Raw genomic sequence first — 15,635 nt, 5'->3', positions numbered from 1 at the left:
TCTCTGCATTTCTGGATAGAAAATAAAACAATCACACACGTTTTGTATTCATTTTTTTCTGTGTTTATTCTTCTCTTACAAAAGCTGCTAAACTCATTTTTCAGGGGCGATTCTAGGCTCAGAAGTTTACGGGAGGCTGAGCTCCCACTGGGGCAAAATGTAATTGTTTGTATATTTTGCCGCAATTTCAATCTCGCGCTTTTGTAAAATGAAGAAAACTATTTTTGGTTATAGGCATCCAAACACTTAGCTTGTCAGTAGCATCTTGGCTTTAATATTAGCCAGAGATTAGCTTTTACATTTTTGGGGGGGGTTGTCAATTTAATTTTCAAACACTCAATTACCTAATAAAGTAGACAAACTTATAACAAAAAAAAAACCTTAACCAACACCACCTAGCATGCATACATCAACACATAGTGGATGTAATGTGTTCCCCTGGTAGTACATTGTAATATGCAATCATGCCCACTAGGTGGCATGCACATCATGGTGTTTGATTGCCTTCAACCTCTGAAGTGGTTCTTTCCAAAAAAAAAAAAAAAACATGGAAACGGTTGTGTAAAACGGGCAGAAGAGTGGTAAGCATGTCCACCTCACAGTTCAGAGTCCTGATTTCAAATCCAGCTCGCTCTGGCTTTCCTGTGTAGAGTTTGCAGTTTCTCCCCGAGCCTGAGTGAGTTTCTCCGGGCTCTCCGGCTTCCTCCCACACTCCAAAAACATGCACGGCAGGTGTATTGGACAATCTAGATTGTCCTCAAGTGTGATTGGGTGTGTGAATGGTTTTCATCATCAGAGTGTCACCCGCTTACTGCCGAAGACTGCTGGGATAAGCACCAGCAAGCCAGCAACCCTATTGAGGAGATGCAGCTACAGACAATGGATGGTTTGTAAATCAAAACACACATTTTAACATGTCACATACACTACAAGGCAAAAGCAAGGTTTCGCTGAGCTTAATTTATTGGATAATGTGTTTTTTTAGGGAAAAAAGGGGGGGGGGGGTTTAAAACTTCTATCTTGCAATTCCTGGCTAAGAGCCAATCAGGATGAGATTGTCACTTTGCGATGCGCCAAGTGGTTACTTTAATCCCCTCACCACCAAGGCATCCCAGAATACTATGCTCGACTATGTGCATGTGATTTATTCATTCAAATCATATTTAAAAAGCAAAATAATACAAAAATGTCTTGATATTTAAGTTGAAAAATTGCTTTGGAATTTAGGCCTGTACATTGAATGTGTTGAGCAAGATTGCGCACAGTATATATTTCACCTCGTGAAACACGACCCTGAAACGCAGCACAAACTTTGAGTTTCCAGCCACGCTGGCTACCCCATTGAGAAAGTGTTGCTCAGTGAAATACATTAAAGATTTTTTTTTTTGTCTTAATAGTAGATGCTGCATACTTATGTTCTAACACTCAGCTATTCCTGGGTGCATATATGTATTCTTGGTATGTGTGTACACTTCTGTGCTGCCAAGTATATTGCAGTTTAAACATTTCTCAAACATTTGGAAGATTTAACTGGACGATTCAAACGTTACCAATGGTAACAGGTTACATGTGGTGACAATTACATTAAAATGACAAAGGAACTGTTTCTGTAACTTAGTTTGTGACTAAAAATGTAATTCTATACACTATTAGAGGAAGCCTGCGTACTTCTAGTTATAGTTATAGTTTTATATTCAGGATCCCACGACTACAAATTGACGTATAAAATACATACTCACTTACTGTCATATTTTCTATTTTTCATTAGACTTTGTTTTGTTTTTTGTTTTTTGTTTTATAATAAAGCATCACACCATCCAAACCAAGTCATATATAAATTAGTGTTATAGTCTATATCCGATGCTCCTTGTTAAGGCTCATAAGAATGAGTCAAAAACTAGCCTAAGAAAACCGACTTTTCCAAGCCATCCTCCGCTTTTGTGTACTCTAGGTGAGATTTGAAGTACTGGCTTTGATAGCGCGGGCTGCTCCGGACGTAGTCCAGGTAGTCCGGCGTTCCGGGACAGACGACGTTATCGGCCAGCAGGATGCTCCCTTTCCTCAGGAGGCCGCACTCCTGATGAAACAATGTCAAAGTTGGTGAACACTTGGTTAACGTTAAAGCGCCATTGAGAGAAAAAGACCTGCCTCCATCAATTTGGTGTCCAGAAGGTAGCGATTCTTCCAATGATCCAAGAAAACCAAGTCAAATGTTTTGATTCCAAATTGCTCCTTGAGTTTCGGGATCCATTCACCGGAATCTCCTTCGACTAAACGCACCTGCAGAAGAAAACAGTCGAAGTGATAGGAAAATTAAGCTTAATGAAGCATTTATGATTTTTTTTTAACTCTAGATGGCGCTCTTGGTTTAAAGATTAACGTACGTGCAGTGAAAATGTATTCAATTTTCCACACTGTAAGGCACACCGAATTATAAGGCGCGCCTTCACTGAATGGCCTATTTTAAAACTGTTTTCATTTATAGGGCGCACCATATTATAAGGCACATAGAATAGAAGTTGCAGTAGTGGTTGAGGATGCATTATGGATTCACTAGATGGAGCTGCGCTAAAGGGAATGTCAACAAAACACTCAGATAAGTCAGTCAAACTTTTCATTCAGAAATTAAGAATAAAGATACCTCTTAGATAGAAAAATACCTCTTGATTACATTAAAAGACTCTTGAGATCAATGCCAAGACCAATCAAGAGTTAAAAACAAATATATATAAGTCAATTAAATATTCATGTTATTCTTTTAATCAAATTGCAACCAAAAACCTTGAAATATATTGTTTTGTTGATTTAAAACCAGTTTCTTGACTTATCTTATAAAATCACTTTCTTTTCCAACACTTTTTTTTGCACCTTTCCTCCATATAAATTGCTTCAAAATTGGAGCACGTATAGCATATAAAAATTTCAAACAGGGTGTTCTAAAAATTTCAATTGTAAAAAATACATTTATGGCTAAAATGTAGAGGTAAAAATGGAAGAATTTACATGGCGATAATGTCATTTTTTGGCCCCGCACAATTTAAAATGGCTGTATAAGGCGCACCGGATTAAAAGTCACACTCTCATCTTTTGATAAAATTAAAGGCTTTCAGGGGCACCTTATGGTGCAGAAAATACGGTACCTCTTGGTAAGCTATCCCGAGGTGTCAAAAAAATATCACAAGAGCTTCATGAAGCTTCATTTGACCGTCACTAAGAAAAACAATGGACAGCTTTGTTTGATTTCATTCAAAAGCAGAAGCTTTTACCTTATCGCTTACGCCCGCCCACGCAATTGTTTGCCGAGCGATGGCGGCGTAGTCGGGATTAAATTCAAGTGTGATGATCTTGGCGTGAGCTGGCAGCAAACTGGCGATGCGGACTGTGGAGTAGCCACAATATGTGCCCAGCTCAAGCACGCTCACTGGATTGGCCTCAGACACCACAGAGTCGAGAATGCAACCTAGAGCAAAGAAAAAAAAAAACATGAGAGGTATTAATGTATAACTGGGTCGGAGAGAGCAACACCATGAGTTTGTAGAGTCAAAAGCAGTGGAAAGTAAGTGCAAATAATTGAATTGTTTCCTAGATTTCTCAAGTGTCTTTACTTGAATATGTAAAGCAATACGCTTAACACTCTTATTTTTTCTGTTGCAAAGTATTTTCGACTTCACTTTCGGCACACAGTGTACTTTTGCCACTCTAGTCCCATAATCGGCTTAATCACTTTACCTTTCTCGTCGCCGACATTCATGGCCCATTCATTGTGTTTGCAGAATTCATCGATGGCTTTAACCACGCTGCGAGGGTCCCCTCTTGTGGCCGTTTTGTGTACTGCAGCCAGGAGCCTCTGTAAAGCAAGGTATGGCCATATATGTTCGCTTTGACGCTTTTTTTTTAATGAATTGCAAACATTTACAAAGATAATTGTCACTATTTTTCCAACAATTATTTAGTTATTTGCATTTTTCAAAAAATATTTTCAATTAAGAGACTTTACTTGAATAAATTGTGGGAATTACCATAAAATCTACACATAAAAAATATTTGTTAATGCCAAAAAAATAATGGTCACAGAAATGCGATTTAATTCGTAATTTATAGGGATGTTACCCTTTTTTTGACATTTTAGACAAATGTTAATACTTTGTCTGTAATTAATTTGACAACAGAATTATTTCACATGAATAATTAATAGCATTTTTTCAATTGCTGTTGACTGAAAATGACATCACATTCTCAAGGGTCAAGTAACGACCAATCGCAACTCACCGATTGGTCATGTGACATTCACAAGCTGTGATTGATTGTCATCTGAGTGTTGAGCACAGGTGAACAGCATGTGGCAAAATGTGTTTTGAAGTGTAATAATTACGTGTTAAAAAGATTTAGTTATTAAATAAGAAAAAATCCTTTTTTTACTCCTGAAAACACATCAATCAAACTGATTTCATTCTATATTCTTTTTAAATAGTCAGACGATTAATCAGTCATTAGAACTATCTGAACCGGCATCAAAAAAAAAAAGAGTGAAGTGACACCTGTGGACGTGTGGAGCGGGTCAGCGTGTTGAGTATCCACTCCACGATGACATCGTGCCAAATGAGCGCCAGGCCTCCATGATACTGGACAGCGCCGGGGATCACCCATTTATACAGAGCATAAAGTAGAACTGCAGAACCCGTGCAGTAAGCAACAACCAACCACATCCTGCAAACAAGAAGAACAAAGGTCAATTAGGTCAATCTTTTTTGACTCAAATGAGTCAAAATAACACAATTTAGCAACAAGTTGATTCATATTCCATTTGATTTGCCCTTAATTTGAAAAGAAAACTACTGTTCCTGTCACAACCTCTACAAAACATTGAGTTGGATCTCTGGTACCTGCAACAAAACCGGCATACAATGTTTTGCAAGGAGTCACTACAACACAACTTTGCAATAAGATGTTCCAGTTAATTTGCACTTAATTTGAAAACTACTCTTCCTGACAAGCCCTTAAAAAGAGCATTAAATTATATCTGCCGATACGCAACAAAATAAAGGCATGCAATGTTTTGCAAAGATGGTACTATAACACAATGCAGCAATGAGTTGCTTCAAGTTCCAATCAATTTCATCTTAATATGAAAAAAACGGTCCTGTTCCTGCCACGACCTAAAACCTCCTAAAACCTGCAACAAAATGTAGATGTATAATGTGTCGCAAAGTAGTCAATATACCACAGTTTAGCAATACGTTGTTCCAATCAATTTGCCCTTAATTTGAAAAGAAAACTGTACAGCTCCTGCCACCTTAAAAAAACCAAACTTGAATTAGATCTGCCGAGTCCCGCATCAAAATACAGTGAAGGCAGACAATGTTTTCCAAAGGCATCACTATAACCCAATTTAGTAATAAGTTGCTTCATATCCCAAATATGTTTCCCCTTATTTGAAAATTGTACTGTTCCTGCCACGACCTTGAAAAACATTAAATTAGATTTACTGATACGCGCGATGAAATAAATTCATGCAATGTTTTACAACGGCATCAATATAACAGTTTAGCAATATGATGCTTCATGTTCCAATTGATTTGCCCTAAATTTTAAAAAGTAAACTGTACTGTTCCTGTCATGACCTTAAAAAACTTGAATTAGATCTGCTGATACCTGCAATAGAATACAATAAAGGCATACAATGTTTTGCAAATAAGTCACTATAATACAACTTTGCAATAAGATGTTCCAGTTAATTTGCTCTTGATTTGAAAAAAAAATGTACTACTCTTTTTTCTGCAGTTTCGGTTTGCAGATTTCCGCAGAAAACCTGCTAAAAACCACCTGTGCCCCATGAAATGCCTTCATGAACCCCCATTTAAGAACCAAAGAGCTAAATCAGAGGCACACGGCGCTATAATCACACATCTGCATAGAGATAAATGGAATCTCTCATATCTGCTTTCACCGGAGCTCTCCTTTTGTAGTAGGCTAATGAGATGGGTGTTTACTATGCAAGTGATGCCGTTCTCCCTTTTGTTCTCTCTCCGCCTCACACAATGTGATGACTATCGTTTAATATCAACTGCAATAACAGGATGCACACATCCGATGTTGGTGTATTTTTACCAGGCAAGGATAAGATATTAACTTGGACATACTGTGTGAGAAACACCAGAAGCTCGTGCCAAAGCTCTTCTTGTGAGAATGTAGTGGAGATATGGTAGACCTTCCCACAACAGTATGAAAGAGCAGCAGCCACGCTTGAGCTAATTCCTTTTGATTTGCGCTTTGAGTCGCATGGCAACTGGCTGCGGGTTAGGAGCTGTGTCACAAAAGGCAGACTAGCAAAGACTTTAACCTTTACTTGTGCGCAGCATAATCTCGCACAACCCGCTGGTACAGAAATGAAACCTGACATCAGCATAAAGCACAAACATGCATGCATAAAAAAAAAAACAGTTTGGCTTGAAAAATGCTAATGTGCTTTGTGGCAGTTTACAGAAAGGACGCGAAAGTAAACCACAGAAATCGACATATTTCTTGTCACTATTATTTTTTTCACATGCACATGACTGTAGGATGTCACGTGTCAGCGAATGTATAGCGCGTGTGCAAGCAGTAGCAAACATGACGTTGACTTCTTTTACAGTAACACCTGTTGAACACAAAACTATCACAGACAGAACAAAAAAAAAAATCCTACTCACGTATGCGAACGTAACCGTCGGCGTCTCTTCACGGCCGGAGGTAAAACTTGCAAAAGTCTGTCGCGCCAAGACAGGTCGACATCTGTTTGCTTTCACAAGGAACTCCTCCCACGGCTTCCATCCACCCCTTCCATTACGAGGACCCCTTATTGAAAAGCCAAATTCCATCCGTGGCACATTATGTGGGCGGAGTCAAACGTTTGACCCCGCCCACAAAATGTATAATCCCACCCAACCAAAAGTGGTCTAAAGGCCATGTTTGAGGCCCATTTTTGAAAAATCGTGGGTGGTAGAACCATGGACGCGAATCCAGCGTGTTCACGGACCCGAAAAATAGTGGAATCGATGTTGGTTGTGAGTGTGTAGACCACTGCTTTCAAAAGTTGTAATCCAAAAACGTAGAAATGACAAGGATGGCTGCAATACCACACGAGCCCGGCAGAGAGCGCACTCCCCGCATGGAGGGAGTATGTTACTTTAAAGTTCAACTAAGAGTTGAATAAATGATCGTGATGTCGCGAGATCATCATTGAAGCTGCAGGGAATAGTCCGAAAAAACAGAAGGTGATTTTTACTCCATGAGGACAGGTAAACGTTTAGTGGGCGGAGTCCAACTATTCATCTCCACCCAACATTGAGCCAAGTTTATACGCCCCCTCCGAGCTCAAAATTCAGCTTGCAAAGAATGCACCAAAGGGCAAATTGAGTCAACATACTAAACGGATGGAGCTCCTCTAGTATTAGAGTTGTGGTTTTTGTGTGATACAAAATGTCTTCTCGTTGTGTATTGCCAAACTGCTCTTTGATTACTTTAAACGGATAGAGCTCCTCTAGTATTTGAGTTGTGGTTTTCGTGTGATACAAAATGTCTTCTCGTTGTGTATTGCCAAACTGCTCTTTGATTACTTTAAACGGATGGAGCTCCTCTAGTATTTGAGTTGTGGTTTTCGTGTGATACAAAATGTCTTCTCGTTGTGTATTGCCAAACTGCTCTTTGATTACTTTTAAAGGAGGTTTTTTTTTTAAAGGGGAAAAATCCGCATAGTTTTTCTTAAAACACAGCATTTGGATTAACACTTGTGCAGTATTTTCAGTTCATTTTCTTCCACATCGTTCTTACAGTATTTTAGCCAAGGGATGGCACATTCCTGCTAGTGTGAAAACTAAGTGACCGTTGAAATTTGACATGGTCACCATCGGGGTGAAATTTCAGCTCCCTAGTGTCTTGTTTCAATGTTGATGTAAAGTTAAAAAAAATTAGACAAAATACAATATTGTGTGTGTGGAATGTGAATCAAGCAGCAAAATCCACCGGGGCAGCCATTTTGTCGCTTGCTGCCGACTAAAGATGACGTCACAGTTGTGACAACCAATAATGGCTCACCTCTTTTCTGAGTTTGGTCATGTGATATTTACAAGCTGAGACGTGATTGGTTGCTAACTGTAAATTTTGCTGCTGATTTTGTATCCCACAAATGCAATATTAGGCCGAGGTTAACATATTAATCAAAAGTCATTTTGGGGCTTGGCTTCTACTTAAAAAAATCAAACTTAAATCAAACTATAAAGCATATTTTAAAGAATAGAAAACAAACCTGAGATGGGAGAGTTAAATGAAAAAAAAAAGGCAGCACAAAGTGGCGTGAATAATGCTAGCACCAGACTAGCACAATATGATGGCGTCCCTCCGAGTCCAACGATGCGTTCATGGGGGACAACGCGGGCTGTGGACAAGACGGGGACAAGTTCATGTTAGGTTGCCATCCACGGGTGTTTCAGGCACTGAGCCGCCGTGGCTCTTTTTTCCGGCTGCACATGCAGCATGGTCAAGAGGAACGAGCTGAACTGGGCCGCTTGGTCCTGCGGCCACTCGTACTTGTCCAACAGAATTTCCAACAAGCTCCACGGCTTCAGCTTCGAGATGCGTCTCAGTTGTCCTGATGAAGTTGACAAAACACTCCTTAGTACACATTAGCCAAGAACCCCTTCAACATTCAAAGACATTCAACATTTCTCAAAAGTCACTAGAACACAATTTAGCGATAACTTGCTTCATGTTCCAGTTAATTTGCTCTCGAATTTGATTGCGATATTCCTGTCAGGGCATTAAAAAGCGTGACATTAGATTCTCCGAAACCTAAAATCTCACATACTTTGCAAAGCTTACTCTGCAACTGCTTCATGTTCCAATTTATTTTCTCTCGATTTAAAAAAATGTACTATTCATCTCATGGCGTTAAAAAAATGGTTAAAATAGATCTGTTGATACCGGCAACAAAATAAAGGGATACAAAGTTTTGCATAGGATTCACTGTGACACAATTTATCAAGAGGTTACTTCATGATCCAATTAATTTGCTCTTAATTTGAAAAGAAAAATGTGCATTTCCTCAACTAGCATTAAAAAGCATTAAATTAGATCTGCTGATAGCACAATTTATTAATAGGCCACTTCATGTTCCAATGAATTTGCTCCTAATTTGAAAAGAAAAAATGTGCTTTCCCGCTACTGGCATTAAAAAGCATTAAGTTATATCTGTTGATACCTGCAACAAAATAAAACAGTACAACATCACTGTAACACAATTTAGCAATAGATTACTTTTTGTTCCACTTAATTTGGACTTAATTTGAAAAGAAAATGTCTTTTCCCCCACTGGCATTAAACGGCATTATATCAGATCTGCTAACCTGCTAACCCAAAATGAAAGCAAACGACCTTTTGCAAATGAGTCAGTATAAGATTATTTACTAATTACCGGTAGTTATATCAGGTTCCAGTTAATTTGCACTTAATTTGAAATGATAAATGTGCTACTCCTGTCACAGCATCAAAAATCAGTCAATTTAGTTCTGTGAAACCCTGTTGAAATATCACCTACCCCCTTAAGTGCCTGAATTCCTTTTGAGAACCACATCTCCAGAAGGCTCTGAACACCAACCAGTATGGGAGTCATTTATAATGCCTAGCGTGTGTTTAAGGTTATGATGATTTATGAAAAAATGCTATATGATCATAGCTAGACAGTTTTATTAATTATTAATTATTATTTTCATAAGGACAAAGGGATCATCATATTTTACCTTTTTGGTTGAAGAATCTTTTGTATTTTTTCCCCGAGAGCGCAAACTTGGATGGAAGAGGTCCCAGCAGCTCGATAATATGCGCAATATGATCTAAAATTGCATGCAAAATGTCAATACAATATGATTGATCCGTCCAATTATACCGTGCCTTTCTTAGTTATTATTTCAAAGAAAATAAAGCAGACCTTCTTCTCGGGAGAACGTGGCCCCTGCCTGGGGGTCGAACAGATATTCCCCCGTTGCTAACTCAAAAGCCTACAGCACACACAAAAACACGCATGATGTCAAGAGGGTTAGGATAATATTTAGCCATTGCATTTGACTGTTAAATGCTGCTGGTGACCTTCTCACCATGCAAGCTGTGCTCCAGATGTCAGCCGGTGTGCCGTAGTCAGCGCCGATCAGGACCTCCACAGAGCGGTACTGACATGTTTGGATGTCCTCAGTGAAGTGTTTATGCTAACAGGACCACAAAATGTGGATTAGGAATAAAAGAGTTTGGGGCTTTCCCTTGCTCTTTTTTTTTTTTGGGGGGTTAACTTGGCAGTATTTTTTCCCCCGTCTGGTTGTTGCGCTTACTCACCACCCAGCAAGCGTTGCCCAGGTCGGCAATCTTAATAAGAAGCTTGTCCGCATTATGTGGTAGCAGGAGGTCAAGAGGTCCCTCACAGTCACTGATTCCTAAAAAGAAAAGAAAAAAAAAAACAAACAGGACATGAGTCATCATATCAACTTTTAGAGTGCCATTGCCTTGTTGTTGTTTCTAAACTGGATTCATGATATTGAACTTTGTCCTCATTTCGCCAATCCTAAAAAAAAATCCAGAGTCAATAGATTAGCTTTTATTCTGTGCCAACTACTCACAAGGCTTGTTATTTATTTTACCGCCGTGGCATTTTGCAGTGCACTACACCTAATGAACGTTGAGACTGCTGATTTGACAAACTCAACAGTTATCAACACTTTTTTTTTTTTACGTTAAATGTAGAAAATGTGTTCCCGTAATTCAACTTTTCTGGCAACCGATTTGCGGGTATTTTAGCGTAAAAACAGAACAGTGAAACAGTACTTGTTTCAGTTTTGAGTTCCTCAGATTAAATGCAACTTTTAGTTTGAGAGTCATATTGAATCTATGGGAGAATTGCAAGCGCCGACCTTGAGGGGGGCGCTGTTTCTCAGGCGCGCGGCGTAAAAATAAAGCCGGGGAGCCGGAAAAGGCGCCATCTTTGCTGATGTCCGGCAAGGAAGAAGCCAAGTCCCGGCGGCCGAGCGCAGGTGACTCCAGCCTGTCGGACAAGAGTAAAGTCCGCCTCCTTAATGTGACGTCAGATCCGGGGAGCCGTGACGGACAGGCGGCGCCCGACGAGGTCGTAACAGCCCCGAGGCCGTCGCCAGCTTGTTTCCGATTGGCTCGCTGTTTCCTCTCCGTCCACATCAGTCGTTTGAGATGCGACCTCGAAGCCTTGCTAGACTGCGCAGGAAAAAAAATAGCTCAGTCATTTTCGTACCTCGGCACAGGATGAGTTTAGAAAATGATTGGATGGATGGATAAAAATAATAAATAAATCAACACCTCAAATGCTTTTGCACTGTACCCTCACAAATATTAAACATAAAAAAATTAAACATGACATTTCAAGCAAATGTCCGTCTTTCAGTGTTAGAAAGGCAATTACAACTTAAAAGCAAAAACAAGATAAACACTTACCCAATTGCCGATGTTGTGGAAAAGTCTTCCCATTAAATTGGATAAACTCTAAAAAGGTTTGAAAAGATGTTCAATTTTTTGATTCATGCAAAAGCACAAGATTTACATCTGAATGAAACATCATACACACCTTTTTTTGTTTGACCGTTGTGCTCTCTGTAAGGAAAAAAAAAACATTGAAAAAATTCATAAAAATTACGGTTACCACGATATAATTTTACATTTTTTTTATAATGTTGTTCTGTGCCATTATATTTTTGTTTGTGGAATATATTCAAGCAGCAAAATCCACCCGTTTTTTTGTCGACTGAAAATGACATCCTAGTAGCACAGGTAACGACCAATCACGGCTCAGCTTGCGAATGTCACATGACCAAACTTGACAAAGCCGTTGTTGGTTGTTACCTGAGCAACTGTGATGTCATTTTCAGTCCACAGCAAGTGACAAAATGGCCGCACCCTGAGATGGAAGAAAAAAAAAACAATAAAAGCATCGTTTATTTTCCATATCTTCCATTCCGTTGTGTTGACATCCCATTTAACTCATTCAGTGCCAGCCAGTTAAAATGGATCAATGGCTTCCATAGTTGTCAATGGAGGCTAGTAAAAAATGACCCTTGACCTCAGTGGCACTCAGGAGAGGAGAATCAAGTGTTCACACCCACAACGGCGCAGAGCCCTCTTTTTGTGACTAAATTCTTCGTCAAACCATCCGCATTTCGAAGATTTGGGAGATTTTTATATGAATAAAATGCTGTGCATTCAAACATCATTGAGAATTGAAGGTTTGAAAGCATCATCGCTCACTCGCTTCGCCGGCCGAATCGGGCAGTTGCCACAGTTTGGTGTCGGCTGCCATTTTCTGAACGTAAACATCGTCCACCCGCAGGAGGATGTTCTCTGGCTTGATGTCCGTGTGTATGATCTTGCATTTTGTGTGCAAGTATTCCAAGCCTTGTAGAACCTAAAAAACGGACAGTGATTAAAAATAAATAAAGCTTATAATAAGCAATATTGAAAAGCAATCTTGTGCTGTAAAAAAAATGCTTTCGAAAAGAATGCTTATTTCTAGATATTAAACCTAACATTTTCTTATTATTATTCATATGCTCAAAACATTTGGATTTTTCCCATAACAATTAAAAAGATGATTTTGAGGGCAAAAAAAATCTTAATAAGAAAATGCTATACTTAATATCTTGAAAAAAGCATCCTTTTCTTAAGAATCTTTTGCTACACAAGCTATTTTTCCCTTTTAGACAAAAAATAAGAACATTTTATTTTAAGCCTTTTTCACTTTCTTAAAATTGCATTGTAAAAAGTAATCAGGAAAAAAAGTAAGGAATTAATTCTTACCCCATTGGAAGTGTTTTGCCTAAAATGAGAAAATGTGCCTATTTTTTTAAAATCTTTTTTCTTGTACTGTATTTCATTTGGCAACGTTTTACAGTGTAGTGTACTTCAAAATCATCTTTTTTTATCTTGTCATAAGAAACAATATGAATGTTTTGAGCAAAGAAATCTTGAGAAAATGCTAGATTTAAAATCTTGAAATAAGCATTTTTTTTGGCTATACAAGATTTTTTCCGTTTTAGACAAAAAACAGAATACTTTTTCCTGGCAATAAAAAGATTTTACGTCGTTGGCGTATTTTTTTTTTTTTTGCTTGAAACTGAAAATCTTGAAAATCTGCCGAAATATTTTATTTATTTATTTTTCTTGTATTTGGTAGGGCACTTTTTTGCAGTGCAGTGTAATGTCCGGATTGAAAACGTTTGGAGAAAGTCACCTGTCTGATGATGCTTCTGACACAAGGAAGTGGAAGACCGGTATAGTTGGATTTGACGATCCATCTCAGGAGCTGGTGGCCCAGAACCTCCAGAACCATGCACACATCTGGTCAGCCATTAAGAACATTATTTCATACGATACACTTTCGTTTTCAATTTGCTTGTATCGGATACGCTCTCCGTTAACTCCAGAGATCCGGAAGTCATCGATGAGGTGCACAACTCTCTCGCGTGTAGGATCTTTGGGGTCACTGTCTCTCACCTGATGGCCCCAAAAACGATATATTCAAAGCAGGCAAATTCATGACTCAAGAATTCTGTTAAAGATCTTACTGACACATTTCAGAAGTTTGATCTCATCCTTTGCGGTTTCTGTATACATCAGAGCGCTCTTCACCACTTTTAGGGCCACAAAACGCCTTCTCCTGCGGGAAAAAAAAAATCATATTAATCATGCTTTTTTTTTTCGATCAACTTTTGCCTGCAAAAAATTGTCAGCTCAAGAACAACTAAATAAAATATTTAAAAAATTGAAAAAGACTTGGAAAAAGACTAGGGAGCTGAAATTTCCAGTAGATGATAAAACTTGTAAAATTTTAACAAGCAACAATCCTGACATTTCTATGTGATTGCTGCTGGACGTGCGAGATTTTGTGTACAAAAGTAATCACTTTCCAAATTTTGGACCATATAAATCCATTATAATCATATTTATTGAGTTGACTTGTGACATTGATTTTCAAGCAATTTTTGCAACATCCCATTCAGCGATGGTCAAAGTATGTCAGCAAACAGAAAAATTCTTTGTTGACTTGTGTTTCACCCCAAGACAGTGGGTGGCGGTAGAGACCAGTTAATGGCCATGTCTTAAAATGCCATCGTCACTTCAAAGGCTACAAAGACAGACCATAGCAATTTTCATTTTTCACTCCCTACTTACGCCATGTCCCAGCAGAGCCACACAGTGGAAAAGTGACCCCATCCCAACTTTTTGACCACCTGGTATCTATCTTCAAAAATCTCTCCAATTTCCACAGGGTAATAACCACCTGCAAAAAATCAGAGTCCCCTAGGAATCAAAAACAGATTTCGAGCTAAGGTTGGATGTCGGCGCTTTGTCTACCTATTCCGTAATCTGCCGGGTTCTCCTGCTCGTCATCTGAACCCACTGGCTCAGTAACGGCAGGATGCGCTTCCACTGGAGGACGGTGAGGAGCGGCAGAGGAAACGGCTTTGGGACTCTCGGGCGCAGGAGCAGAATGAGCGCTCGCGACAAGGGCCGATAGAGCCGCCGCATAGGACGAAGACATTTTTACCAGGAGCCTGCTGGGTCCAGATGAAACAAAGCGGTCAAGGACAACATGGATCACAATGCAATCTTACCTTTCAAATTCCATTTTTTCTGAAATATGAGTGTTTTTTTCTTTTTCATTTAAATCCAGCCATTTTTTAGACCCTCCTTGAGGCAATCACTTGAAAACATATAAATAAGTACCCGTGAATGACTGGATTCGTAAAAATGCGTCTTTGGGATTGAATGAGTTAATTTGAAAGAAAATAGCTGCAGGAACCCTGTTCAAATCTCATGTACCCCCATTTGAGAAAAAAAAAACATCCTCAGTACCTTGTTTGCGTATACAGTACTTGTTTGTAGCGACATTTCCAAACGGAGCCAAGCAGTAAATGCTAATGTTTATTTTTAGCCAGCCAGACAGCAATCCAAGCTCCCAAGTGAAACCGAACTGTGCCCACTATTGCATGCAATGTTGTAGTAACTTGCTGTTGTTTCAAAAACAATTACATTTATCTTTGGGAAGTAAAAAAAAAACGTTCTACTTTGGAAGTTTTGCCTACCTTGCGCTAACATATAAAGTGGCATCATATTTCATCCCTACAAAATAAAGTCAGCCACATTACAGGACGAATTTACTTACCCGATGTCTGATGTAGTTTGTTATAATATTTCCGTAAGAAGAAAAGTGAAACTTTACATGAGGTTACATGCACAGTAGCTGAGCTTCATGTCTTGTGTGTGTCTGATGGGACTGCCAACACTCAGTCCAGGAATAGCCGAGCACTTGACGTGCATGCTTTAAAACGGGATTCTCAAGGCCCGCACATGTGCAAACGCAATGCAGTCATACATCGTGACAGTAGTGTAGTGAAATATTCTATCATTAAAAAAAGAAATAAGAACAGTCAAGTGCAATCAGTGCACCTTGCTATGTACATTTTATTTTGGTTTCGGGTATCCATAAAGAAAAAAAAATCGTGAGTAGTCGGTGAGAAAAAAAAACTACCACAAGATGTCGCTAGTGTCATCAAAACGAACCCCTGGAGGCGCTCATACGTTTTTGGAAT

General features: G+C 39.0%; 2 protein-coding genes across 3 annotated transcripts; both read right to left on the bottom strand.

The window, feature by feature from the left end:
- Window positions 1–46: 46 nt before the first annotated feature.
- comtb (catechol-O-methyltransferase b) lies at window positions 47–8,415 on the bottom strand. Of its 2 annotated transcripts, none has more exons than XM_088424567.1 (6): window positions 8,285–8,415; window positions 4,539–4,707; window positions 3,730–3,847; window positions 3,267–3,460; window positions 2,149–2,280; window positions 47–2,077 (listed from the first exon to the last, which is right to left on the bottom strand). In XM_088424567.1, exons 2-6 carry the CDS (start codon window positions 4,704–4,706, stop codon window positions 1,898–1,900), a joined length of 792 nt encoding a protein of 263 aa, XP_088280693.1. In that variant the 5' UTR covers window position 4,707; window positions 8,285–8,415; the 3' UTR covers window positions 47–1,897. The 2 variants fall into 2 exon arrangements, with proteins under 2 accessions (XP_088280693.1, XP_088280692.1); XM_088424566.1 differs by lacking the exon at window positions 8,285–8,415 and adding an exon at window positions 6,690–8,098.
- On the bottom strand, window positions 8,246–15,309 carry LOC148418714 (SRSF protein kinase 3-like). Its single transcript, XM_088424561.1, has 15 exons — window positions 15,209–15,309; window positions 14,398–14,597; window positions 14,215–14,323; window positions 13,612–13,699; window positions 13,449–13,536; window positions 13,274–13,380; window positions 12,292–12,448; window positions 11,615–11,640; window positions 11,485–11,532; window positions 10,932–11,247; window positions 10,360–10,457; window positions 10,128–10,235; window positions 9,962–10,031; window positions 9,774–9,866; window positions 8,246–8,626 (listed from the first exon to the last, which is right to left on the bottom strand). The coding sequence occupies exons 2-15, from the start codon at window positions 14,582–14,584 to the stop codon at window positions 8,442–8,444; spliced, it is 1,680 nt and encodes a 559-aa protein (XP_088280687.1). The 5' UTR covers window positions 14,585–14,597; window positions 15,209–15,309; the 3' UTR covers window positions 8,246–8,441.
- Window positions 15,310–15,635: the final 326 nt, after the last annotated feature.

This window comes from Hippichthys cyanospilos, chromosome 9 (genome assembly GCF_059441005.1).
Source record: "Hippichthys cyanospilos isolate Australia breed blue-spotted pipefish chromosome 9, RoL_Hcya_1.0, whole genome shotgun sequence".
NCBI classification, from domain to species: domain Eukaryota; kingdom Metazoa; phylum Chordata; class Actinopteri; order Syngnathiformes; family Syngnathidae; genus Hippichthys; species Hippichthys cyanospilos.
Note: the sequence above shows the minus strand (reverse complement) of the source record. Positions and strands in the feature narration are given on the sequence as shown.